This window comes from Gossypium arboreum, chromosome 4 (genome assembly GCF_025698485.1).
Source record: "Gossypium arboreum isolate Shixiya-1 chromosome 4, ASM2569848v2, whole genome shotgun sequence".
Taxonomy (NCBI): domain Eukaryota; kingdom Viridiplantae; phylum Streptophyta; class Magnoliopsida; order Malvales; family Malvaceae; genus Gossypium; species Gossypium arboreum.
This window is the reverse complement of record NC_069073.1, coordinates 90,308,198-90,335,449: the sequence shown is the minus strand read 5'-3', so window position 1 is coordinate 90,335,449 and position 27,252 is coordinate 90,308,198. Positions and strand designations below refer to the sequence as shown.

General features: G+C 38.2%; 1 protein-coding gene and 1 long non-coding RNA gene across 10 annotated transcripts; one reads left to right on the top strand and one right to left on the bottom strand.

The window, feature by feature from the left end:
- Window positions 1-12,832: 12,832 nt before the first annotated feature.
- LOC108453267 (polyadenylation and cleavage factor homolog 4-like) lies at window positions 12,833-25,040 on the bottom strand. Of its 9 annotated transcripts, XR_008281817.1 has the most exons (11): window positions 24,106-25,040; window positions 22,673-22,774; window positions 21,988-22,254; window positions 21,584-21,655; window positions 21,067-21,426; window positions 19,005-20,885; window positions 18,869-18,892; window positions 18,682-18,765; window positions 15,283-15,369; window positions 13,654-13,740; window positions 12,833-13,053 (listed from the first exon to the last, which is right to left on the bottom strand). XR_008281817.1 is itself a non-coding variant. In XM_017751278.2 (8 exons), the coding sequence occupies exons 1-7, from the start codon at window positions 24,493-24,495 to the stop codon at window positions 18,878-18,880; spliced, it is 3,087 nt and encodes a 1,028-aa protein (XP_017606767.1). In that variant the 5' UTR covers window positions 24,496-25,040; the 3' UTR covers window positions 18,430-18,765; window positions 18,869-18,877. The 9 variants fall into 9 exon arrangements, 2 of the variants coding, with proteins under 2 accessions (XP_017606767.1, XP_017606764.1); XR_008281813.1 differs by having other exon boundaries at window positions 18,869-20,885; XR_008281818.1 differs by lacking the exon at window positions 15,283-15,369.
- On the top strand, window positions 17,086-17,987 carry LOC128291869 (uncharacterized). Its single transcript, XR_008281820.1, has 2 exons — window positions 17,086-17,606; window positions 17,690-17,987. It is a non-coding gene; the product is annotated as an uncharacterized LOC128291869 (long non-coding RNA).
- Window positions 25,041-27,252: the final 2,212 nt, after the last annotated feature.

Genomic DNA, 27,252 nt, shown 5'->3' with positions numbered 1-27,252 from the left:
CTAGATTAAGGTAAGTTTGATGTTTTGCCATGAGATTCATGTATATTTTAGTTGCTAGCTTGATGTTCTTGTTAGCCCATGGTTCAAATCTTTGTTATGTCATGGGAAGGAAATTCGCCAAAGTGAATATGGTGTTAATGCCATTGCATGCTAAATATCAAGCTTGATAATGATTCATGTGATGGTGGATTGAGGATTCTTAGATTTTCTTTTAGCATTTTGAATGAGATACTAAGTTCTTTGTTTAACCATGACCAAATTGAAACGGTATGGTGTTGTGGTATTCGCCATGTTATATCCATAAGTATGATTCATGCATGTTGCATGGTAAGTAAGATTTAAGCTTTGGATATGTGTGTATATTTGGATATAAGCCACTTGAGAATTGGCCATTGCACCTACATGAATATATGTTTGCACATGATAAATTGGTATGACATGTATACTATTTTAAGGTGTCTATTTGCTTGTGATGTTGTTTTGGTTATGAAATAAATGAGAGATGTGTATAGAACTACAATATGTAATGCGTTAATTAGGAAAATGTATGCTGTTTTTTTGTGTAGTATTAAGTGTAAAATTGGCCTCCACATAGACATGCATATTCGCCAAAGGAAGTAGATTGGTGTGCATGTATTCGGTTAGAGGCAACCATATTGAAGCCTTATCTTGGCTTAGATTGTTGACCAAATGGGTAATAAGTGAGGATGGTTGCGAATATACAAACATACATATGCATGTGTAATTGAATTATGAATGTTTAGCAAGAGGGTTAAACTAGTTGATTTATTGATTAAGCTCAAGGAGTTAAAGAAGGAGAATCAAGCAAGGGAAAGACGAAGGTCATCGAGTAGCCGACTTGGACTGTTTTACCCAACACAAAGTAAGTCATTAAGCGTATATTTGGTGTTGATTTAAATGATCAATATATATATGCAAATGTGTTTAAATGAGTTGGTGTGTAAATGGAAATGTATGTGTATGGAATGATGCCATTGTTGAATGTATAAAGGCAGCAAAATACATAAGGTATTGGTCTCGGCACTAAGTGTGCGGGTATAAATGGACACGGTGACAAGATTGGCACTAAGTGTGCGGGTTTAAAATTGTACAGCACTAAGTGTGCGAGTTTGATTATATAGCACTAAGTGTGCGAGTTGAATACATATAGCACTAAGTGTGCGGATTCACTATATGCTCTTGCATTACAATTGGCACTGAGTGTGCGACATTATCGAGCTAATCCCGGACAGCGGATCGGGTAAGTACCTCGAGCTCATGACGAATAGAAAATATGTTCATGCTCGGGGTTGAATTTGGTAAGCCTTAAATCTATGTGATGATTGAAATTGTATGATTGTGGTGGAAATGAGTTAGTGTGTGAAAATGCCTCAAATATCTTGTTGTGTAGAATATGAAATGTGGATGCATGACTTGGTATGAGATTGGACCGAAAGGTCCGAGGAATTATGGTATAGATTCGATATGGATGAGTACCTAGCCTCGTTTATTGTTTCATGTTGTAGTAACTTTATCAGTGGATTGATGAATGCTTATGACTTACTGAGTTGTAAACTCACTCGGTGTTTTTTCTTGTCACCCATTTTAGGTCTCTCGGACTCGTATTGTTTGCGTGATCGGGACCGTCGTTGAAGTCATCACACCGCTGAAATCTTGTGGTATTGTTTTTGTTGTTGAAGAACATTTGGCATGTATAGGCTATTATATTTTGTCGAATTGTGGGTTGTAAACTTTAAGCCATGTGAAAATGGCCTATGTGGTCGTCGAGTGGGATGCTAGAACCTATAGCCACGAGTCTTAGAAACTTTAATTTTGATAAGGTGGCCATAATTTGTGTCATGTATGATGGATGATTAAGGCCAAGGAAAATTCATGAAATTGGCATAGTCACTGCAGTAACTGTTGCGGACAGCAGCAGTGAGATGAGATTGAAAATCACTAAAAATAGTAGAAGTAGAATTAAATAGTGAGTAAATTATGGAACTGAACCTTGATGAATCTATTTTTATATGGACGAAACGAAACGACCATATGAGCGGTATACTGAGAAATATTAAGGTTCTCGTGAGACAGGGCCAGAACGGTTTCTGGGTCCCCTGTCGCGACTTTGAAAATTTACCATAAATTATCCAGAGAGAATTAGGAGTCATGCCTTATATGTGAAGATTCCATTTTGAGTCTAGTTTCATTAGATACAAACGGAACCAGTATTAAAGCCCTGTACAGGGAGATATTCAAGTTGTAACGCGTGAAGGTCAGAGCAGTCGGTCCCTGTAACATGGGTGACTTTAACTAATAAACTGTACCAATTGGCCCAACCAAAAATTCTAAAAATAAATCCATGGATGAGTATATGAGTCTAAATTCAGGGAAAATTTACGAAACCAGTTTTTGAGTTTTGAAACTCGAGATATGATTTTTAAGACGACAGTGATGCAGTTTTCCAGCCTGACTGGTAATGTCAAATTGGTTGGTATCTTCAGAGGGTTTGGCGTTAACCCTCGTGTCCGATAACACGGCGTCGGTCACGAGTTAGGGTGTTACAATTTTATTGGTATCAGAGCTATGGTTTAGTCGGTTCTAGGACTACCATAGCGTGTGAGTCTAGCTATACATGCCAAATTGTTAGCGCTTAATAATGTGATGACTTCGACGGTTGGAATTTTTGTTTTGATTAGAAATGGAACCTGTGGTAGAGAGACCCTTGGCGGATGACGTTGAAAGTGTAGCGGCTGCTCTGCGCAAGGGACACCGCCTGTTGAGCCTCGATCATCCGCGAATAATCAAAATGAAGGGCGAAACAAGCCTTCTTCACCATGATGAATGAGTGGGTCGCATAATATGCCCGAACCAACCCGGCTGTCCAACCATTCCCGAATTTAAATACTCCACCCCAAGAGCCCGCAATGCCTCCAGCCATCGATCCTGTGAGGTGAGTAAACCACCGTGGACTTGATTAGGAAGCGTGGGGCCGAGGAGTTCAAGGCTATAGTTTCTTGATGATGCCGAAAAGGCCGAAGTTCGCTCGATAACACCATTAGAGTGTTAGATGAACTGTCATGCACACCGATGAATGTCTTAAGTGTGCTATATCCTTGTTATGAGACTCACTTACTATTGGTGGAGGACTTTAATTTCCATAGTCCCAAATGAACGAGTTACTTGGGATTTCTTCCAATCCAATTTCGAAAGAAATACATTAGTCAACGGTTCATCGATCGAAGCGTAAGGAATTCTTGGAACTCAAGCAAGGCCGGATGATCAGATCTCGAATCTGAACATGAGTTCGTAAGACTTAGTCGGTATGCTCGGAGTGTGTGGCTGATGAGGTTGCGATATGCAAAAGATTTGAAGAAGGATTGAATGAAGAGTTAAAGTTACTAGTGGGAATTTTGGAGATAAAGGAGTTCGTGACACTAGTCGAACGAGCCGCAAGGCGGAAGAACTTGGGAAGGAGAAGAAGAAGGCTGAATTTGAAGCAAGAGATTACCGTAAAAGATCGACGAGTAAAGCTCCGTTCTCGGCTATAAAGAGGTTCGTGGAGGACACCAGAAGTCGAGGATGATCATGGAATTTCCATTAGAGCCCGACCATTGACGGACTCGAGCTACTTCAATAGCTAGTGTGGGCAATAATCGTCAAGAGAGACTGAATGCCCCCAATGTGGAAGACGACACCTAGGTGAATGTTGGGGTAAGTCCATTAATAGGGCTCATTATGGATGCGGTTCAAGGACCACTTCATTAGAGATTGCAGAGCTAGATGAGAGGAATAAGACGCAAGGTGCAAGACCTAGTGGAACGACGGTGGAGGTAGGCCCCGAGAATCTCTGGAGGTAGGGGTGGTAATCGAGAGGAGCCTCTAATACTACTGTCCGATCCGAGACCGTACTCTGCTAGAGCATATGCCATCCGCGCACGAGAGGAGGCATCCTCCCCGACGTTATCACCGGTACTTTTACTCTCTTTGATACTAATGTGATTGCATTGATTGACCCGGCTCTACTCACTCATATGTATGTGAAACCTTAGCATCCAAAGAAGACTCTCACCGTTGAGTCTCCGAGTTCGTAATTCGAGTGTCAAACCCTTTGGGTCAATACGTGCTCGTTGATAAAGTGTGCAAGAGATGCCCCTAATAATTCGAGAATCGCTTTCCGCCGATCCGATGCTTCTACCATTTAATGAATTCGATGTTATTCTTGGTATGGATTGGTGACCGTACATGATGCGGTGGTGGATCGCAAAAGGAAAACCATTGATTTGAGGAGTGCAAATAATGAGGTAGTCCGAGTCGAGTTCATCGATTTAAAAGGAGCGCCAATGATAATATCTTCTATGACCGCCGGAGGTATGTGAAAAGGGTGTGAAACATACCTTGCGTATGTGTTTGGAAGTAAAGAGACGGAAAGGAAACTCGAATCGGTACCAGTGGTTTGTGAGTATTCGGATGTTTTTCCCGAGGAGTTACGGATTGCCACCGATTCGAGAAGTGGAATTCGCATCGGTTGTACCGGTACTACGCCGATTTCAATAGCCCCGTGATCGTATGGCATTAACGGAATTAAAGGAATTGAAGGTTCAATTGCAAGAATTGACGGATAGAGGTTTCGCTCGACCGAGTTTTTCTCCATGGGGCGCACCTGTATTGTTTGTGAAAAAGAAGGACGGAACCATGAGGTTGTGTATCGACTATCGTCAACTCAATAAAGTGACGATAAAGAATAAATATCCATTGCCACGAATTGACGATTTGTTTGATCAATTAAAGGGAGCCTCAGTGTTTTCAAAGATAGATTTGAGGTCGGGTACTATCGGTTGAGGGTCCGAGAATCGGACATACCCAAAACCGCTTTTAGAACGAGGTACGGTCACTACGAATTCTTGGTGATGCCGTTTGGGCTCACTAATGCCCTGCGGTGTTTATGGATTTAATGAATAGAATTTTCGTGCCATACTTGGATCGGTTCGTAGTTGTATTTATCGATGACATTTTGGTCTATTCGAGAGATGAAACCGAGCATCTTGAACACCGAGGCTAGTGTTGCAAATCTTACGAGATAAGCGATTATACGCAAAGTTCAAAATGTGAATTTTGGTTGAAAGAGGTTAGCTTTTGGGGCACGTGGTGTCCGTGATCGGTGTCGGTGGACCCGAACAAAATTCGCCATAGTCGATTGGAAACCACCAAGGAATGTTACCGAAGTTAGGAGCTTTTGGGGCTTGCGGTTATTACCGACGATTTGTAAAGGTTTCTCGACGATAGCCACGCCAATGACGGCTTACTCCAAAAGGATGTTAAGTTCGAATGGACGGAGAAATGTCGAAAAGTTTCGATCAACTGAAAACTTATTTGATGAAGCCCCAATTCTAGTGCAACCCGAATCGGGCAAAGAGTTTGTCATTTATAGTGACGCATCCCTACTTGGGTTGGGTTGCGTATTGATGCAAGAAGGGCGAGTTGTGGCCTATGCGTCGAGGCAATTAAAGCCACATGAGAAAAATTATCCGACCCATGATCTCGAATTGGTCGCCATCGATTCGCCTTAAAGATATGGCGACATTACTTATTTGGTGAGAAGTGCCATGTGTATTCGGATCACAAAAGTCTCAAATATTTGATGACCCAAAGAGACTTAAATCTGCGACAAAGGCGATGGCTCGAGTTGTTAAAAGATTATGAGCTCGTCATTGATTATCACCGGGAAGGGCTAATGTGGTTGCGGATGCCTTAAGTGAAAATCACTATTTGCTTTATGAAGCGATGAATGTACACTTGTCTATCCTACCCGACAATGTGTTAGTAGCTGAATTGAAAGCCAAACCATTATTGATACGTCAAATTCGTGAAGCTCGTAAAGTCGACGATGAGTTGGTTGCAAAGCGGGATGAGTGTGTTCGAACAAGGACTCGAATTTCAAATCGATGATGACGATTGTTTGAGGTTGAAGTCGTCTGTGTGTCCCAAAGAATTGAACTTATTCCAATAATTTTGAACGAAGCCCATTGTAGCCGAATGGCAATCCACCCGGGGAGTACGAAGATGTACAACGATTTGAAACGTCGGTTTTGGTGGCATGGTATGAAACGGGACATCTTCGACTTTGTTTCGAGATGTTTAATATGTCAACAAGTGAAAGCGGAACATCAAGTGCCTTCAGGATTGCTTCAGCCGATCACGATACCCGAGTGGAAATGGGATCGAGTCACAATGGACTTTGTGTCCGGGCTGCCATTGTCAGCTAGTAAGAAGGATGCGATTTGGGTTGTTGTTGATAGATCGACTAAGTCGGCTCACTTTATCCCCGTGCGCACGGATTTTTCATTGGATAAACTAGCCAATTGTACGTTTCTCGATTGTGAGATTACACGGGTACCGATTTCTATTGTGTCGGATAGAGATCCGAGATTTACCTCGCGATTTTGGAAGAAATTTCAAGAAGCTTTGGGTACCAAGTTGCATTTCAAAGACCGCCTTTCACCCCCAAACCGATGGTCAATCCGAACGGATAATTCAAATACTCGAGGATATGTTGAGATGTTGTATCCTTGAGTTTAGTGGTTCATGGGAGCAGTATCGCCTTTGATTGAATTCGCACAACAATAGCTTTCAATCAAGTATTAAGATGGCGCCTTACGAGGCTTTATATTATCGTAAATGTCGTACCCCATTATTCGGGTGAACTTAGTGAAGGTAAATTCTTGAGGTTGATTTGGTTAAGGATGCCGAGCAAAGAGTTCGAGTAATTCGTGAAAGTTTGAAAGTCGCCGGATCGCCAAAAGTCGTATGCGGATTTGAAAAGAAAAGATATTGAATATCGGGTTGGAGACAAGGTCTTTCTCAAAGTTTCACCTTGGAAGAAGGTGCTTAGATTTGGCCGTAAGGAAAATTGAGCCCGAGGTTCATCGGGCCATATGAAATATCTGAACGAGTCGGTCCGATCACGTATCGTTTGATTTTGCCCCCGAACTTGAAAGGATTCACAACGTCTTCCATGTTTCGATGCTTGACGTTATAGATCGACCCGTCACACGTAATTAGTCCATCGAGGTTGAAATTCAAGCCGATATGAGTTATGAAGAAGAACCGATTCGTATCCTAGCTCGTGAAGTGAAGGAGTTGCGAAACAAAAGAGTTCCATTAGTAAAAGTGTTATGGCTCAAACACGGGATGGAAGAAGCTACTTGGGAACCCGAGAACTCTATGAAAGAGCGTTACCCAAACCTATTTACGGTAAGATTTTCGGGGACGAAAATTTCTTAAGTGGGGAGAGTTGTGACAGCCAAAATTGACCCTAGTCGGGAAGTGGTTTGGGACCGCTAAACCGAGTCACCGAAATGTTTGAACGTAATATTTATTGTCTAGAATATGTAATTATGAATGTGTGAAAATTTCAAGCTTCGATTTAGCCGATAGCATGTGAATTCAGTTAGTAGGACTTGTGTGACACTTTTGAAAAGTGATAGGCTAATCTATAAGGGCCTAATAGTGCATGTAGTCAAGGGAGGACTTGCATGTCAAATTTCCCCCTAATAGTTAGTGGCCGCCATGACAAGAGATTATGGGTAAAAACATGTCATAAAACATGTTGGGACAATGGTGTATGTAAGAAAAAATAAAATAGTGAGCATGGGAATTTAATAATGAAAGGAACAAAAAAAAAAAAGAGAAAAAATGGTCTCATGCATGCCCATTCGTGAGTGTGGAGAAAGAAAGAAGAATTTTGTTCATCATTTTCATTTCCTTTGGGCTGAAAATTCTAAGGAAGAAGGAAGGAATTCTTGTTTCATGTTGGTTTGGAAGAGGTTTAGGAGGAGGTTTGGCCATACTTGTACCTAGATTAAGGTAAGTTTGATGTTTTGCCATGAGATTCATGTATATTTTAGTTGCTAGCTTGATGTTCTTGTTAGCCCATGGTTCAAATCTTTGTTATGTCATGGGAAGGAAATTCGCCAAAGTGAATATGGTGTTAATGCCATTGCATGCTAAATATCAAGCTTGATAATGATTCATGTGATGGTGGATTGAGGATTCTTAGATTTTCTTTTAGCATTTTGAATGAGATACTAAGTTCTTTGTTTAACCATGACCAAATTGAAACGGTATGGTGTTGTGGTATTCGCCATGTTATATCCATAAGTATGATTCATGCATGTTGCATGGTAAGTAAGATTTAAGCTTTGGATATGTGTGTATATTTGGATATAAGCCACTTGAGAATTCGCCATTGCACCTACATGAATATATGTTTGCACATGATGAATTGGTATGACATGTATACTATTTTAAGGTGTCTATTTGCTTGTGATGTTGTTTGGTTATGAAATAAATGAGAGATGTGTATAGAACTACAATATGTAATGCGTTAATTAGGAAAATGTATGCTGTTTTTTTGTGTAGTATTAAGTGTAAAATTGGCCTCTACATAGACATGCATATTCGGCCAAAGGAAGTAGATTGGTGTGCATGTATTCGGTTAGAGGCAACCATATTGAAGCCTTATCTTGGCTTAGATTGTTGACCAAATGGGTAATAAGTGAGGATGGTTGCGAATATACAAACATACATATGCATGTGTAATTGAATTATGAATGTTTAGCAAGAGGGTTAAACTAGTTGATTTATTGATTAAGCTCAAGGAGTTAAAGAAGGAGAATCAAGCAAGGAAAGACGAAGGTCATCGAGTAGCCGACTTGGACTGTTTTACCCAACACAAAGTAAGTCATTAAGCGTATATTTGGTGTTGATTTAAATGATCAATATATATATGCAAATGTGTTTAAATGAGTTGGTGTGTAAATGGAAATGTATGTGTATGGAATGATGCCATTGTTGAATGTATAAAGGCAGCAAAATACATAAGGTATTGGTCTCGGCACTAAGTGTGCGGGTATAAATGGACACGGTGACAAGATTGGCACTAAGTGTGCGGGTTTAAAATTGTACAGCACTAAGTGTGCGAGTTTGATTATATAGCACTAAGTGTGCGAGTTGAATACATATAGCACTAAGTGTGCGGATTCACTATATGCTCTTGCATTACAATTGGCACTGAGTGTGCGACATTATCGAGCTAATCCCGGACAGCGGATCGGGTAAGTACCTCGAGCTCATGACGAATAGAAAATATGTTCATGCTCGGGGTTGAATTTGGTAAGCCTTAAATCTATGTGATGATTGAAATTGTATGATTGTGGTGGAAATGAGTTAGTGTGTGAAAATGCCTCAAATATCTTGTTGTGTAGAATATGAAATGTGGATGCATGACTTGGTATGAGATTGGACCGAAAGGTCCGAGGAATTATGGTATAGATTCGATATGGATGAGTACCTAGCCTCGTTTATTGTTTCATGTTGTAGTAACTTTATCAGTGGATTGATGAATGCTTATGACTTACTGAGTTGTAAACTCACTCGGTTTTTTTCTTGTCACCCATTTTAGGTCTCTCGGACTCGTATTGTTTGCGTGATCGGGACCGTCGTTGAAGTCATCACACCGGCTGAAATCTTGTGGTATTGTTTTTGTTGTTGAAGAACATTTGGCATGTATAGGCTATTATATTTTGTCGAATTGTGGGTTGTAAACTTTAAGCCATGTGAAAATGGCCTATGTGGTCGTCGAGTGGGATGCTAGAACCTATAGCCACGAGTCTTAGAAACTCAAATTTTGATAAGGTGGCCATAATTTGTGTCATGTATGATGGATGATTAAGGCCAAGGAAAAATTCATGAAATTGGCATAGTCACTGCAGTAACTGTTGCGGACAGCAGCAGTGAGATGAGATTGAAAATCACTAAAAATAGTAGAAGTAGAATTAAATAGTGAGTAAATTATGGAACTGAACCTTGATGAATCTATTTTATATGGACGAAACGAAACGACCATATGAGCGGTATACTGAGAAATATTAAGGTTCTCGTGAGACAGGGCCAGAACGGTTTCTGGGTCCCCTGTCGCGACTTTGAAAATTTACCATAAATTATCCAGAAATAATTAGGAGTCATGCCTTATATGTAAAGATTCCATTTTGAGTCTAGTTTCATTAGATACAAACGGCACCAGTATTAAAGCCCTGTACAGGAGATATTCAAGTTGTAACGCGCGAAGGTCAGAGCAGTCGGTCCCTGTAACATGGGTGACTTTAACTAATAAACTGTACCAATTGGCCCAACCAAAATTCTAAAAATACATCCATGGATGGGTATATGAGTCTAAATTCAGGAAAATTTACGAAACCAGTTTCCGAGTTTTGAAACTCGAGATATGATTTTAAGGCGACGGTGATGCAGTTTTCCAGCCTGACTGGTAATGTCAAATTGGTTGGTATCTTGAGAGGTTTGGCGTTAACCCTCGTGTCCGACACGGCGTCGGTCACGAGTTAGGGTGTTACAATTTTATTGGTATCAGAGCTATGGTTTAGTCGGTTCTAGGACTACCATAGCGTGTGAGTCTAGCTATACATGCCAAATTGTTAGCGCTTAATAATGTGATGACTTCGACGGTTGGAATTTTTGTTTTGATTAGAAATGGAACCGGGTAGAGAGACCCTTGGCGGATGACGTTGAAAGTGTAGCGGCTGCTCTGCGCAAGGGACACCGCCCGTTGAGCCTCGGTCATCCGCGAATAATCAAAATGAAGGGCGAAACAAGCCTTCTTCACCATGATGAATGAGTGGGTCGCGCAATATGCCCGAACCAACCCGGCTGTCCAATCATTCCGAATTTAAATACTCCACCCCAAGAGCCCGCAATGCCTCCATTCGATCTTGTGAGGCTGAGTAAACCACTGTGGACTTGATTAGGAAGCGTGGGGCGAGGAGTTCAAGGCCATAGTTCGATGATGCCGAAAAGGTCGAGTTCGCTCGATAACACCATTAGAGTGTTAGATGAACTGTCATGCACACCGATGAATGTCTTAAGTGTGCTATATCCTTGTTTGAGACTCGACTTACTATTGGTGGAGGACTTTAATTTCCATAGTCCCAAATGAACGAGTTACTTGGGATTTCTTCCAATCCAATTTGAAAGAAATACATTAGTCAACGGTTCATCGATCGAAGCGTAAGGAATTCTTGGAACTCAAGCAAGGCCGGATGATCAGATTCGAATCTGAACATGAGTTCGTAAGACTTAGTCGGTATGCTCGGAGTGTGTGGCTGATGAGGTTGCGATGTGCAAAAGATTTGAAGAAGGATTGAATGAAGAGTTAAAGTTACTAGTGGGAATTTTGGAGATAAAGGAGTTCGTGACACTAGTCGAACGAGCACGCAAAGCGGAAGAACTTGGGAAGGAGAAGAAGAAGGCTGAATTTGAAGCAAGAGATTACCGTAAAAGATCGACGAGTAAAGCTCCGTTCTCGGCTGTAAAGAGGTTCAGGAGGACACCCAGAAGTCGAGGACGATCGGGAATTTCCATTAGAGCCCGACCATTGACGGACTCGAGCTACTTCAGTAGCTAGTGTGGGCAATAATCGTCAAGAGAGACTGAATGCCCCAATGTGGAAGACGACACCTAGGTGAATGTTGGGGTAAGTGCATTAATAGGGCTGTTATGGATGCGGTTCAAGGACCACTTCATTAGAGATTGCACGGAGCTAGATGAGAGGAATAAGACGCAAGGTACAAGACCTAGTGGAACGACGGCTAGAGGTAGGCCCCGAGAATCTCTCGGAGGTAGGGGTGGTAATCGAGAGGAGCCTCTAATACGGCTGTCCGATCCGAGACCCGTACTCTGCTAGAGCATATGCCATCCGCGCACGAGAGGAGGCATCCCCCGACGTTATCACCGGTACTTTTACTCTCTTTGATACTAATGTGATTGCATTGATTGACCCCGCTCTACTCACTCATATGTATGTGAAACCTTAGCATCCAAGAAGACTCTACCGTTGAGTCTCTCGAGTTCGTGAGTTCGAGTGTCAAACCCTTTGGGTCAATACGTGCTCGTTGATAAAGTGTGCAAGAGATGCCCCTAATAATTCGAGAATCTGCTTTTCCTACCGATCCGATGCTTCTACCATTTAATGAATTCGATGTTATTCTTGGTATGGATTGGTGACCGTACATGATGCATGGTGGATCGCAAAAGGAAAACCATTGATTTGAGGAGTGCAAATAATGTGGTAGTCCGAGTCGAGTCTCTCGATTTAAAAGGAGCGCCAATGATAATATCTTCTATGACCGCTCGGAGGTATGTGAAAAAGGGTGTGAAACATACCTTGCGTATGTGTTTGGAAGTAAAGAGACGAAAAGGAAACTCGAATCGGTACCAGTGGTTTGTGAGTATTCAGATGTTTTTCCTGAGGAGTTACCGGGATTGCCACCGGTTCGAGAAGTGGAATTCGGCATCGAAGTTGTACCGGGTACTACGCCGATTTTAATAGCCCCGTACCGGGTACCGGGTATCAGACACACCTATGTGAACCAACCATTCCAAATCAGGGTAACCATACTAACTTTCACCCACGGCCAATAGGCACGCCCGTGTGCTAAGGCCGTGTGATATTTAGCTAGCTACTGACTTTAACCCACGGCCATATGAGACGCCCGTGTGTCAAGGCAGTGTGATTCTTAATAGAATACTATTTTTCTTACACGGCCATAAGGCACACCCGTGTCCCAAATCATGTGGCACAATGCAGGCTTGGTTTAAGCCATCTTTCCACCCATTATGGGTCAACCTACAACAAGGAAACAAACATATATGTACAACCCAATCAACCATTCTTTATTCTAAAACATACATCATTCATTCTCATACCAAGAACTCATCAAACTTACCTTCTTCTTTATCCAATTAAGACATACCATAGTTGCAAATTAACATCACATATCATAAGCCATTATCAAATATGAGTTCAAACACAAATTAGCCAAATCTCATAGCTAACTATATACATCACAAAACATACTTCACAACTACTAGCCTATACATGCCATACTTCAAATATTTACATTTTCAAAAGTACCAAAATGAGATCGATAGTGTGGTGACGATCCTCGACTATCCCCGAGCCTTCAGTAGCTACAATAACTGTAAAACAAATAGTAATCACACAGAGTAAGCTTTCAAAAGCTTAGTAAGCTCGTACTTAAAACATTCATAGTATATAAACATAAAATGATAACTTATGAGTATTTGCACAATTTCAATCCATATAACTATATCAACTCAATAATTCATATACATAACATCATCTACCACTTAGGCATTATACATACCTGAAGCTTCTCGTACTTATTCACTTTTGTACTTACCTCATGATGAATGTTATAAGACTTTCCATAAGTTATTTGTGTTTTACACATCAGCACACTTAGTGCTATAAGGTTAGCCGAAGCTAAATATTTCTTCACACTTAGTGCCATCTCAAATAACCGAGACTAAGCCAGTATCATACACTTAGTGCCTCAAGTAGCCAAAGCTAGTTAAATCGCACACTTAGTGCCAATTAGTGCCTCAAGTAGCCAAAGCTAGTTAAATCGCACACTTAGTGCCAAAGCTAGCTTAAATCGCACACTTAGTGCCAAAGCTTCCGACTCATCACCATATTATCCAATTCAATTATATACAACTCATGTAGAATAAAGGCATCAAAACTTACTTAACATCACATTTTAAGAACGAACTTACCTCGTACTCGGAATATGTCGATTCAGACTATCTACTCGATAACCTTCGACTTTTCTCGATCTAAGTCCAAATTCCTCCATTCTTGATCTATAGGTTTTCAAAATTAACCCTTTTATTCATCAATTAATGCAATTCCATCTACAAACACATGTTTAGGGCATTTTACAATTTAACCTTCATATTTTCACATTTTGACACTTTAGTCCCTAATTCACAAAATCACAAAATACATATAATTTGCATATACTTATGCTTGGCTGAATTCTCCTAATACTCATACTAGTCCACACATTTCATTTATTTTACATTTTAGTCCCTCAAAATAACATTTTCATAAATTAGCCTAAATTTGCTCAAATCCAACTAAATTCCAAAGACAAAACATGTAAACTCAACATCAAGATTTCATATTTCACCATTTAACAACACAAAACTCATGAATTCATCCATGACACATTTTTAAATCATTAAAAAAAATCAGAAATTGAGACATGGGCTTTATAGTACACTTAACAACGATCACAAAAACATAGAAATTATCAAAAACTGAAGCAAAAACATACCCGATTTAAGCTTCCAAATAGCCGAACCCTAGAACTCTTGATATTTTCTTTTTGTTCTTCAATTTTCGGTACAAACAAGGCATATAATGCCTATTTCCATGTTTTTTTATAACATATATTACTTTATTAAACATTTGACCATTATAACCTTTATTAAACCATTATAATTTCACCTAACACATGTCTTTTTATGTCCATTAAAACTTCCAATGGTCAAATAACCACATAAGGACCTTTACTCTGGCAAGCCAACTCAAATAAGCACTTAAATATCTAGCGCACAACTTTTATATTTTATGCGATTAGGTCCTTTTTGCAAATTAAGCACATAAACAGTTAAATTTTCGCACAAAACTTTCACACATATCAATTTACGTATCATAGACACAGAAAATAATATTAAAATATTTTTCAAACTTAAATTTGTGGTCCCGAAATCACTATTCTGACTAGGGTCAAAACCGGACTATTACACATACCATATAGGTACCTGTACCACTCACAACACGGTTATACTTTCCTTATTAACTTGAAATCATACTTTCACTATTGAACCATTTGGAACATTATTGAATACTCATTAAGCCTCAAACATGGGGTCAAGTGCCGATGCCATGTCCCAAACATGGTCTTACACAAGTTCTAGCATATCTGTGCCGATGCCATGTCCCAGACATGGTCTTACACTGACACATCTCGTAGCCGATGCATGTCCCAAACATGTCTTACACTGGCTTACGTCTCGAGGCCGATGCATGTCCTAAACATGTCTTACACTAGCACTCGTCTCAATGTCGATCCCATATCCCAAACATGGTCTTACACTAGCTCTCATAATATGGCCGATGCATGGCCCAGACATGTCTTACACTAGCTCACACAAGTGACCTAAACGTCATAGCATGAATATCCGATTTATTTCCTAAGGTTCAATCGGGAATTCTACTATCTCTATTCTCTTCACATTTTCTCATTTCCACAATCAAGCAATTTATGCTATAATAATTTCAATACAATTCAAATACATATATTATTAATGTAGTTGTACTATTTACATACAACTTACCTCGGATTACAAAATGTGGCGACTAGTCGACTTAGTTGATTTGCTTGGCTTTCCCCAGGTCTAGGTTCGGATTCGGTATTTCTTGATCTATAATAGAAAAATGTACTTATTTAGTCACTAATTAAAATTATGCAATTGAAAATTCATATCTTTGGTAAAACGACCATTTTGCCCCTAGATTTTGACAAAATGACTATTTTGCCCCTAGGCTCGAAAATTGATTTTTGTCGAATTTCTTCTTACCTTAAGACCCTTTTTACTCTTATAGAAACTCCAAAATCCCACTATATTACACATTTATCATCTATTTTACAACTTATGCAAAATAGTCCTTTTAGGTGTTTTCATGCTAACACCTTTCACAAAAGTTGTTTATTAGACACCCAAGACTCATTTTCTTCCTTAAAAACTCAGCAAGAATTACAAATATTTTCATGGAAAAACCCTAAACTCTTAATCATTTTGCAAAAATAGTACCCTCATTTGAAAGCTCATGCTTCAAAGGTCTCAAAAATGTAAAAATCATCAAGAAAAACTATCAAAATCACTTACTTGTGAGGATTACAAGTTGCTGAAATTTTTTAAGCTTTCAAACCTCCTTCAATGGCTGATTTTCAGTGAGGAAAGAAGATGAAAAAGGGATGATATCATCTTTCCTTTATTTACTCCTATTTTAGTCAAAATAAGCCACCTAACTTACCAAATTTTAAAATTTTGACCACCTTTGTCTCCTATGGTCGGCCATGCCTCCTTAAAGGGTCTAATTGCCTTTAAAGACCCTCAATTTAGGTTCTCTAGCTATTTGGCACTTTTAGCTATCAAAATAGGACTTTTGCATTTTATGCTATTTAGTCCTTTTTCACAATTGGGCTTACAAACGTCACAATTAACTCACCAAATTTTTCATGTACTCTTAAAAACATGCTATAACATCAAAATAATTATAAAATAATTTATTCAACTCCGGATTTATTGTCCCGAGACCACTATTCTAACTAGGCCTTAAATCGGGCTGTTACAGTATCCACACCTGTATTACCAATTGAAGTTTATCAACCCGTCTTTAATTCTCTTATTGCTACGCACAAGTTCATCCTCTTCCTCCCTGCTAAGCTGCATTCTCTTTGTCATGTTCTTTAAATCAAGTGAATATCTATTTTCCCTTCATTAACTCCTTAGTACTACTACTGCTATTATTAGTACGTGTCTAAGCAGATTTGTAAGGTACTAGAGAAGATAGAATAAAGAGAAAATAAAATAGAATCTATTATAATAATCTATGTTTATTATAATTTGTCTAACCGAATTTAATGTCATGAATTGAATAATATCCACTCAAAAATATAATAAAATTAAAAATGAAATACAAATAATTAAATTTATTTAAAAAAGTTAATAATGTTAAAAAAAAGAAGGATATCCTTCAAAATATAGTTTCTTTAAAACTTAATTTTCAAAATGTGATTTCTTTGACCTCATCAAATACAAGCACGGACAAATTGGTCTAACCACGACACCTGTGGGTGGCAAGATTAGGAGAATTTCCTATAATGATATAATTGTACACTAACATCTCCAGACTAAGAGTCCTTTTAAAAGATTCTGTCAAAAATATTCTTGTGTAATAGTTGATTGAAATGGATTTGATGTTACTCGAACCTTGTCGTATATTGGTGGCAAGTTCATGATGAAATTTTCAATATACATGTTTTTCCTTCTCTCCCATCCTTTCAAATAATTTGACTCAAATGTAAAACGCAACCGTGTATAAACTTCAATTTGGTCATCTAAATCTGTACCTAATATGGATATTATGTCTCATACAAGAAGACATAAAAAGTGAAGCAAAAGGCAATTGCACAATGATTAGGATAAATCATACAACAATACATGTTGGTGATTGGTTGGAATCCAAGAATTTGTCCTTGTACCTTTGTTGAAGTAGAAATGTTTCTCGCACATTACAGGAATCATTTGGTTAAGTGGAAGTTGATATTCCCTCAAAAATCATGTATTGAAGAGGTTTTCCTTTTTTTTTCTTTTTTTTGTACTTTAAACCTACCATCTAGATAAACTACACTTTCTTGTACAAAAAATACTGAGTAAAATTATTGTCAGTTATTGCACAACACATATTGACAATATCATTCATCATTGCTGCAGGTGAGACGAGGTAAGCTTGTTTTTCTTCCTCAAAAATTTGCAGCGACATGTTAGATGATCAGAGGTACATCAACATGAGGTTATCAAAGCAGCGGTGAGGAATTGAGGAAGCTAATGAACCCCACTACATGCATATCTGGTCTACTGTATTAAAAACATTGGTACGTAATATTATTTCTTGAAAATCATACGACGAAGGATTATAATTATTTTAGTCCAGTTTTTACTATTTTGTGTTGCATAGAATATGAGCTTAAAACACAAATTCCATGAGAGGCTGGAGATCATACATGCAAAAACAAAGCAGCCGGTAGATAGCTTGACAACAGCCCTAAGGAGGGCTTAGCCATATGATGAAGGTCGATGCTATGGTCATATAACAACAAACCTTGCTAAATCAGTCAACTTAGTGTTGGAAGTCCACGCATTATCTTCGAGTTACCATGTTAGTTCAAGCGCCTTACTAAAGTTGGTCAAGTTAGAATAATAATCCAATGTATCAGATAATAATCCAAAAGTTACCATGTTAGTTCAACGACTTACATATGCCTTGCCTTATCAGATAATAAACTCAAACATCTCTTGAACTTGGGATAATAAACAAACAAATAAACAGAAGATAAATTTCCTTTGTTCTTACATTCTATCATGCTCTATTTGAGAATTTGAATTTCAAATTTGGATTTCACTTTGGTAATAAAAAATTCAAATATAATGGTCAAATTAGTTGAGATTCAATATAATATATTTTAGAAAAATACAAAATATTTAATTTGTCAAATCTAAAAACATTTTATATTTTCAAATTCATTACTAAATAATAAGCATCTAACAAATCTATGGATTAAAACTCGACTTACATTATTTTAGAAATCCAAATCCAGATTCTAAAATCCTAGTTCTTATAGTTCACTATATTTGATGATAAACATTGCTCTATGCTGATAGCCAATGTTAAAGCTGAAAATGAAAAAAGCGTTCTAGTTTATGAACTAAAAATCCGCTCCAGAAAAAGGGCAAAAAAACTATTAATATAACGCAACATGTCAAACACGGAAAGGAAAAGATTATGAGGTATTTATATGCACTTATCTTTCTATCAGACTTTGACCTTTGAAAGGAAGAAAAACAAAAATGGGAACGATAAAAGCAACAACAATACTAGACACTCTCAGCACCACAAAAATTAGCATACAAGGGCAGTTTGTTAACATTTAAGCTAAGGACAAAGTAAACCTGGATTCTTTGGTCAGGGCTCTACTGATGGCCCTGCAACTGATAGCTTCATTCATTCACCTTACAGCATTATTCCTCCATTTCCTAACAAGAAGTCAAGAGTGATGATCAGATGACAAACATTGGGAAAACAACCTGAATAAAGCAGAACTAACTCAGAAGAATGGTATATCGTATTCAAATTCACCTTACAGCATTATTCCTCCATTTCCTAACAAGAAGTCAAGAGTGATGATCAGATGACAAACATTGGGAAAACAACCTGAATAAAGCAGAACTAACTCAGAAGAATGGTATATCGTATTCAAATCCAAGTACTTTACCACTTTAATACCACCAGACAGTCCCAAGTCCTGAACTGAACTTTCTGACAGGCAATTTGCATGCACAATGGGGCCATTGGCTGCACTCCCATCAGTAGTTCCCACCCCACCCTCGTTTGATGGGATAGCCAAGTATGCTGCTCCCTTAAACATCCATTCACCACTGTCCAGCCTAAAATAATCTTCAAATAGCTCGCCGCATAACAAGCATGCACACTGATTTTCATCTGCAGGAACCATAAGCTCAGACATTTCTGTTGTCTTTTCCAACTTGTTCAGAGACTCAGTGGAATCCAAGACCAATTGCCCAGGCTTTCCAGCAAGCCAATCATCTGACCTCGCATACCATCCCCTCAATGCCCTACCAGAACCTCTTAATGCAGTCTTTTTCATTTCATGCCACTCTAAGTGTCTATCAAGCTGTCCCTGAAACTTAAGTCGAAGACCACATAAGCTGCAACAATGTGGAAGGTCATCCAACAATCCACCGATCACAGATGAATGAAATTCTCTGATTACATCTGGCCTGAGTTCTAATCCTATCAAGCTTTCTACTTCTGTTGAGGTGGACTGATGTGGGGCAACTGAACATTTTGGAGCAGGTTCAGCATATGATACCTCATCCATTGTGGAGGATCGAGGAGCATCAGATGAACTCTGAATGTCCGAACTCTTGTTCAGTGATTCACTTGGACTCTCGACTCCTGGGCTCTTCTGTACTTGGTTGGGCATCAGAAGAGATGGGAGAGATGCAGCATCCTTCTTTGATGCAGATATCAAACCTTTTGCAACTAATGAGCTCAGGAGGCTAGATATTGAATTTGTATCCTTGCATTCAACATCAAAAGTTTGCGATGGGGCATTACTAACAAGAGATGAAGGTGGTGGTCCAGGAGACAGTGGCAGCTGTTCTATTTTTTCCTGGGAACTATTCGGAGCACCTGCTATCGCATCATGAGTTGCATCTGATGAAATTGCAGGATCAATCAAGCCTGAGGTTGTGAAAACAGCAGGAGGACAATTTGGGAGAGGAGGCTGTGAAGTTCGCCCAACATCTTTAGAAATCTTAGTTGGAAAGTTGCCAGTAAATGAAGTGCTGGAGAGAATTCCACTCTTCATTACAGCAGCTAATAGACTACTAGTACTTGAAAGTTCTGAAGTTTCAATAGCAAGTGGATTAGAACACTCCAATGCACTTCCAAGTGCTGAGGCTGCTTCTACTTTGGAGATCTGAGACAGAACAGAAGGTTCAGCCTGCACGGAGTCTAGTAGGGGTGGCTGTGAAAGGTGATAATGACGGCTAGGATGCAAAGAAATCGGGGCAGAAGTCTGAGGAGAGTCTCTATGAGACCCAACATTCAACTTTCCTGAAAAAATAGATGGTTTGGGATCAGCCCGAGGCAGGGAAAGAGCTTGCTGATAATCTGGATCAGCCAATTTCTGTAGCTGTTGATGGGAGTGGCATGCAGGAAATGAAGGTGAAGGTGAATGCTGGCGCATAGGAGACTGTTCAGGAGGTGATGCAGTTCCTACAGACTGGAAACACTGCTTTCCAGAAGTACCTCTGGGTCCTGACGCCACATTTGCCAAAAACCCAAAGCCTGGGGTTCCCAAATGGGATGAACTTGTTTGTGGTCGCATTCCTATCCTGGCCAGGGAAGAACTTGCACCGGTAGGCAACCCGCCAAGACTAGCAGAATAGCTCTCAGAACGGCTTGAACTAATAGCAGGCAAACCATCTGTCCATGAAGTAGAAATCTGACGCCCAAAAGAAAGTTTGTCCTTCTGCTCAGTGGATAATGCATCAGCAGAAGTCTCTCTAACAAACCTTGACCCTGCATCATGAATGCTTTGAGGTCTGTGGAGCTGACTTTCAAAATCCTGGCATTGAAAATGTAAACCTGGTTATAAATACTTTAGGAAAAAAATCCTAGAAGAAACAAATGAAAAAAAACTATAAAAGAAAAAAGGGTACATAATCAAACAACCATAATGTTTCTCTTCCAAGTAACAAAGGTTTCGAGTAATGCATTATATTAAATTACTGTTCATGCAAGCTTACCATTTTTTCTGAAACAACAGGAGTCCAACAATCTTTACTCAAGTTATTAGAGAAGTTGGCTGCATCATGTTCAGACAACCTAGAGTGCATCTCCCACATAAACTCCTCCTCCTCAGAGTTTTTCCAGCTGCTAGACAACCCACCGCTGTTTCTACCAGAAATATTGAGAGTTTGGTGTAAACGAGGATCAGCATTCACAGATTTGGATACGGAGTAATTTTGAGATCCATGCTTAACGTTGAAACCATTCCTCTGGCTGGGAATAGTCTCAGTAACACTGCTTGTAGCTCTAAACCAAGGCGCATCAAGCCCCTGATCAGTAACATTCCCCCTGGTTCTTCTAACTTCTATGCCAGGAATCTGTAAAAGATCAGAACCATAGTCATAATCACCAACAGCAATGATCTTCTTATCACAAACAGGCTCATTAAACATGTCTATACGAGAACACTGAATGTGCTGATAATTTTAAGATAATGGCAGAAAGTGATAATAGAATAAATAGACTATAACATACTTTAAAACACTTCTCAGACTCCTCCTTTGAGTTGGCCAAAGTCCCAGCCATATCATTGACCATACCTTTTGCCTTCATCACATAAAACAAAATCAAAAGAAAACCCCTTATAGTACATACATTAAAAGCTGAAATGGATATGATGACTATGAGAAGGAAGAAAAAACAGGGCAAGGGTCGTGCATTGATACAGATGATCCCCTGAAGTACTAGAAAGGAAAGATAGGTCTCTTAAAATTTTGGGTATGAAATTTTAAAGATGCAAGGTGAAGAAAAAGAATAGGTTGAGAAAAAAATTAAAAATGCTTGCTTTTTATAAGCAAGGTTGAACCTCAATAATTGCTTCAGAAATAAACTGAATAAAATCAAATCAATACCATGCCAAAAAGAAAAAAGAGGATTACCAAATTCACCCTGCTTGATTGTTGAAGACGCTGCTTTTCTAGATACTTTGGGTTTACATGAATACTTTGTGGTGGACCCTGTGATAGTGTATCTGTTCTGGATGTTGTGTTTCCTGAAGATGAACCATTTACCAAAGGAGTGAAGCCAAGTTCCTTTTCAATCACCTGGAGAGTCTGAACAGGGAAAACCCCTTTCCAAGTTCCAAAAAGATGTCGCATACTCTGATGCAAGGGAGGATTAACTTGTTTATATGCTTTGCAGAACACCTAAACCAGCAGTAAAAATGTAAAACACCATTATGCTTGCAGCATGAGTATCGGACACATTCTAGATAAACACAAAAGTAACAGAAGAAGAAGTTTCCAGCATTTGGAAGAGTTTGAGATTCTGAGCTCAAAGTAAAAATGAATATCTTTGCTAAAGGATATAATCTTTTCCATAGCATAGTCTTCAAACACATTCTAGATAAACACAGAAGTTACATAAAAAGAAGTTTTCAGCATTTGGAAAAGTTTAAGACTCTGAAAACAAAGTAAAAATGGATCTTTGTTAAAGGATATAATCTTTGTCATAACATAGTCTTCTGAAGTTTCTCAGACAACAAACATAAGCACATTACATGACATTTTCTCAGATGCCCTGAGAGCAACAATGGAGCCAAAGGAAAAAGAATGAAATCCTAACCTCCGGTAATCTGGCAGCAAAACATTTAATGTAGTCTCTCCCAATATTCTTTACAATACTATCTAAAAGATAGAGTGATGGCAGCTTTTGATCACTGGGAACCTGCAAAATCATTTTTTATCAACTCTAAAACCACAAAAGCAGCCTTCATTGGACTAACTCTTCGCCAAAATACTAATCACATCAATACTATCAGTAATGCTGTAATGAAAAGAAAGACAGTTGAGGGAGGGATAAGGATTGCAAACAGAAAAATAGGATGAACCAAACCTTTCATTCTCCTCATAATGAAAGATAAAAGTAAATGTAAAAACTTCCACTAATGAAGATTTCCAGCATTTTCGAATCCATTCCAGCTGTCAGAGTTGACCGCCTTTTACCTCATCAACTTAGGTGTTCAGTTTCACTTCCTTAAAATCTGACCCCACCTTATCTATATATGATTTCAGTTTATCCCCTGTTTTTCATGATTTGCTACAGGCTTCCAGCCTTAATAAATGGCTCCATCACAGAAAAGGCATTCTTTCAGATCCAAGCAATCTGAGGCACCATTATATACGTTGTAGACTTGGAAAGCAGAATTTTACCATTTGCAAATGGAAAATCAAAGAGTGCCGGAACAACAGGGTGCTCAACTTAAGCATTCACAATGGTGTTAGCATTTCTAGTTCTATTTACTCGTACAGCCAACCAAATGTGATTTGAGTAGAATAACAAAAGATTGCTAGCAAAAGGTGATGACATGTAAGTAGGAAAGCACTATACTCGCTTGAGAAGGAAAAATGAAATGGAGATGAACAAATGTGTGACCGTATAAGGAAATTGATGTGAGAAAACCCCAGCTAAAGGAAATAATAGCTTAAAGAGATTCCAAACCCAATACAATTCATTAGATATACTTTTCACAACATATGGGCTCTTCATACTCCATTTCAACATATGCCTGTAAAGTTTAAAATCTCTATAATTCATTGGCCAGCTGTTTACAAATTCCAGGGCAATTAGAAACATATCAGATCCATGAAAATATAGAACAGACATCCATCCAATAAAGGAAGATATTTGCAGGCAACATGGCCTTAGACCAGAATTGCATAGACTACGAAGTCACATCACAACATACCATTCCTGCATTTGTTAATAAAAGAAAAAAACACTTGACCAACATGTACTCTCATCACCTGTTAAGATAATATAAAAGTTGAACTCAAAATAACTCTGCAAAGCATTTTAACAAACCTAGATCCAGACACGCATTGATGACAGCAAAACTAAAAGAAATATCCATTAATCCCAATTTACACTTACAATCCAAATTATCTTTTCTATTTTTTCCCACAGTATAGAACTTGCAATTCATTTTCCTGTACAATTCATTTTCAAAAAGAAAGGAAAAGCTTTAACGCATAAGGCACAACTAAAACTGAGTTCACCTCAAGAATATTAGAGCAGACAGTAGCAGCAATGGCCTTGGCGTTATGAACATTCTCGCCAGCGATTATCGTCAAGTTAGTAATAATTGGTTTCGAGTTAAAAGTGAGCTCAGCTAACGCCATCTTATACTGGCTAACTAACCCTTGCTGCTGGTGGTGTTGCTGCTGATGTGACACTGGTTGTGGTTCGTAAGCTCCACCGTCGCCACGGGTCAAATAATTGATGTCGGAATCATTGGACCGGGATCTCAAACCAGAGGCGGGACCAACTGGGTTCGCTCGTTGAGAAAAAGGCCGGATATTAGGGTTCGGAGTGAGGTCTTCAGTTAACCGTGGTTTTTTCAAACCAGGTTCTCTGGATCTATCAAATGATCTACGCGGATTCTCCATATAAGAAAATCGAAAACCCTAAATTCCTAAATCAATAATCACTCTTATTTTCATTTACAGTCAAATTAGCAAATCAAATTACCAAAAAAGTGGAAAAATTACAATATTGCAATAGCCTAAATCAAAACTTTAAAAAGAATCCAAAACCCTATACAATAAGGGAACAATATAAAACCCTATGGATTATCATATACAACAAAAAAGAAAAAGAAGAAGATTTCTAATTCTAATTCCACTTCCAGTTCCAGTTCCAGTTCGAATTATAATTCTAATTTCTAAAGATAAAGGAGCAAAGAATTCAGATCAAAAAGAAAAATACAGAGTGGAAATTAAAAAAGGAGGAAGGTTAAAAGGTTTAATTGTAAATATGGAGATTGGATTGTTAATATAAAGGTTAGTCCAGAAGGTGAGTTTGGAGGGTTTAAAATTTGAAACGGGAAATTTATTAAAAAAAGTAAGGGATCGGGTTTGATAAAAAAAAAAAAAAACCAGCAATTATTTGAAAATAGATCTCACACTAGTATATTGTTGGATTTTTTTAATGTTTTAAATTTTTTTTTGTACTTATGTCATTTATGATGGACTCTATTAGCTTGGGAGGCTGAGTGGGTAAATATTATTATTGAAACAGATTATGCTTTGATTATTAAAAGAATCCAGGGAGATTATAAAGGACATTTAATAGAGACTTGATCTTAGGTATCCAAGAATTGTGCAGGTGCGAATCGAGAGTGCTCATAAAGTATACCTAGATAGGTGAATTTTGTTGCTGACACATTGGCTAATCTGATGAAAGATACCCCTTTTGGTAAGTGTTGACAGATTACCCCTTTTGGTAAGTGTTGACAGATTACCCCTTTTGGTGAGTGTTTCTTTCATGTGGCTCCTCATTCGGTTGATGATCAGATTCGGCTTGATAGATGTGCCCTAAATCTTGAGTCTTACTATTTTGTTTTTTCTATTTTGGGCCCCAAATTTTGTTCTTTAAGCCCATTTTTGTTAGTTTATTGTTTATTCATTATAAATGAGCAAGGCATCTTTGAATTATGTTTTAATCATTTTGAATTTAAAATTTTAATTATGCATGATAAATGGTCCATTTTGAATTTGTTTTATTTGGGTTACTCTGACAACCAATGTAGCATCTTATATTTGGATCTGCCATTTAGGTTAGGTATGGAATGTTAGACTTGCTTCTTTAAATTTTGGAATGACAAAGATTGTGTAGCATCTCCTTCTTCTATGGATAGACTAGATGGATCCCCAAAGTATTCATGAATATCCTTATCCTGTTGGGTAACTTAAAAAGCCTTGTATCAAAATGACCTAGTCAGTCTTTATCATCATACATTCATCCTTTTCATCTGCAATAGGTTTCACTTGTAAGGGAGAGCTATGATTTTGTAAATAGCAAAGTAAGGATATAAATCTCTTTTCGTTACTATTCATAAATATTACAACATTCTTTTCGGAAGAAACATTGTTACCATGCAAAGTATTATTGGTTTCCTCAATTATCACTTTGTTAGATTTGGTGCCCTAAGTGTAGCATTTTCGTCTAAGCACACTTGAAATTTTTTCGAATAGATTGGTTAATAAAACAAATTCACGGATTAAATTAATATACTTTGTATAATTTTCCTCGTGTGGTTTTTTCTTGCAAAGCAAAATAGAGCAAATGTTGTTCATTGGTTGTCTAATGTTTAAACTAATACTAATTAGTATTACATGGTCAGATCGTAATACAAAAAAACAACTTATTTAATAGACGAACCTAAACATGTCCTTAGTCTAAACGAAAATAAGCAAATAGATTGAAAGACTAATATATTGTCTATCAAGTCCAGTTAGAGAGATATTTTTTCATGGGCATCAGAGAGAATGACTCCCAAAAAATAAAGACATAGTTGTAACTGACAGTACATCGAACATATGCAATTGAAGCTCAAATGATTTATAATTAAGTTCCAACTTTTTACAGATTAATTATAAACTCATTTAGTCAAGAAGTTATTTCCCTATAGTATCGTGATTGAGCTCTCCCCAACAACATACCATTATGAAAGCAACTCAATTAATGCTCGTCCAATGACCTTGTCATAAGTGTGTTACCCTCATAGGATATTCTTAATCTCTTTAAGATAATATTCGTTCTTCTAATATTATCCTATTTATCACATGGTAACCATTACATCTTCCTTCATGAAAAGTCAATCACTCTCAAATAGTGATCAAATCATTCATCACAAAAACAAACAACTCGTGGCCGTGTTTACTTTTCATCAACCATGTAATGCCAATGAAAGAATATCATTTACCCATGTCTCGGGCTATGAATTCCACTATTTTGAATGACGCTACATACTACAGAAGTCATACACCCAATGCACTAGCTTTTGGTTTCTTATCTATTTGAACTCAGGCTTTTAGTTACATCAAAGTGTACAAGTCACGCATACATAGTCCACCATCCACTCAGGATTTAGGTATGCCACAATATGAACGTCACAAGTAAATAAATTCATAAATAGATTAAGGATCTATTCTTCTTGGGTCCATTCTAATGTACTGTCAGTCCAATTAGTCACATTTATGTCTCTATCTTCTAGGAGTCATTTGCTCCGATGCCTAAGACAAAACATCTCCCCAATTGGACTTGACAGATGACATATTAGTTCTTCAATTGTCTTGCTCATTTTTTAATAGACTAAGCATATGTTTAGGTTCATCTACTAATAAAAGTTGTCTTTTTGTATT

Excerpts from the sequence above, each read along its gene's own strand:
- LOC108453267 (XM_017751275.2), bottom strand. The coding sequence starts at position 24,495 with ATGGAGAATCCGCGTAGATCATTTGATAGATCCAGAGAACCTGGTTTG. Across the intron at positions 21,656-21,987 it reads AATCAAGCAGGGTGAATTTG|GCAAAAGGTATGGTCAATGA; the intron begins GTAATCCTCTTT and ends TATGTGATGAAG. Across the intron at positions 21,427-21,583 it reads AGTCTGAGAAGTGTTTTAAA|ATTCCTGGCATAGAAGTTAG; the intron begins GTATGTTATAGT and ends GATCTTTTACAG.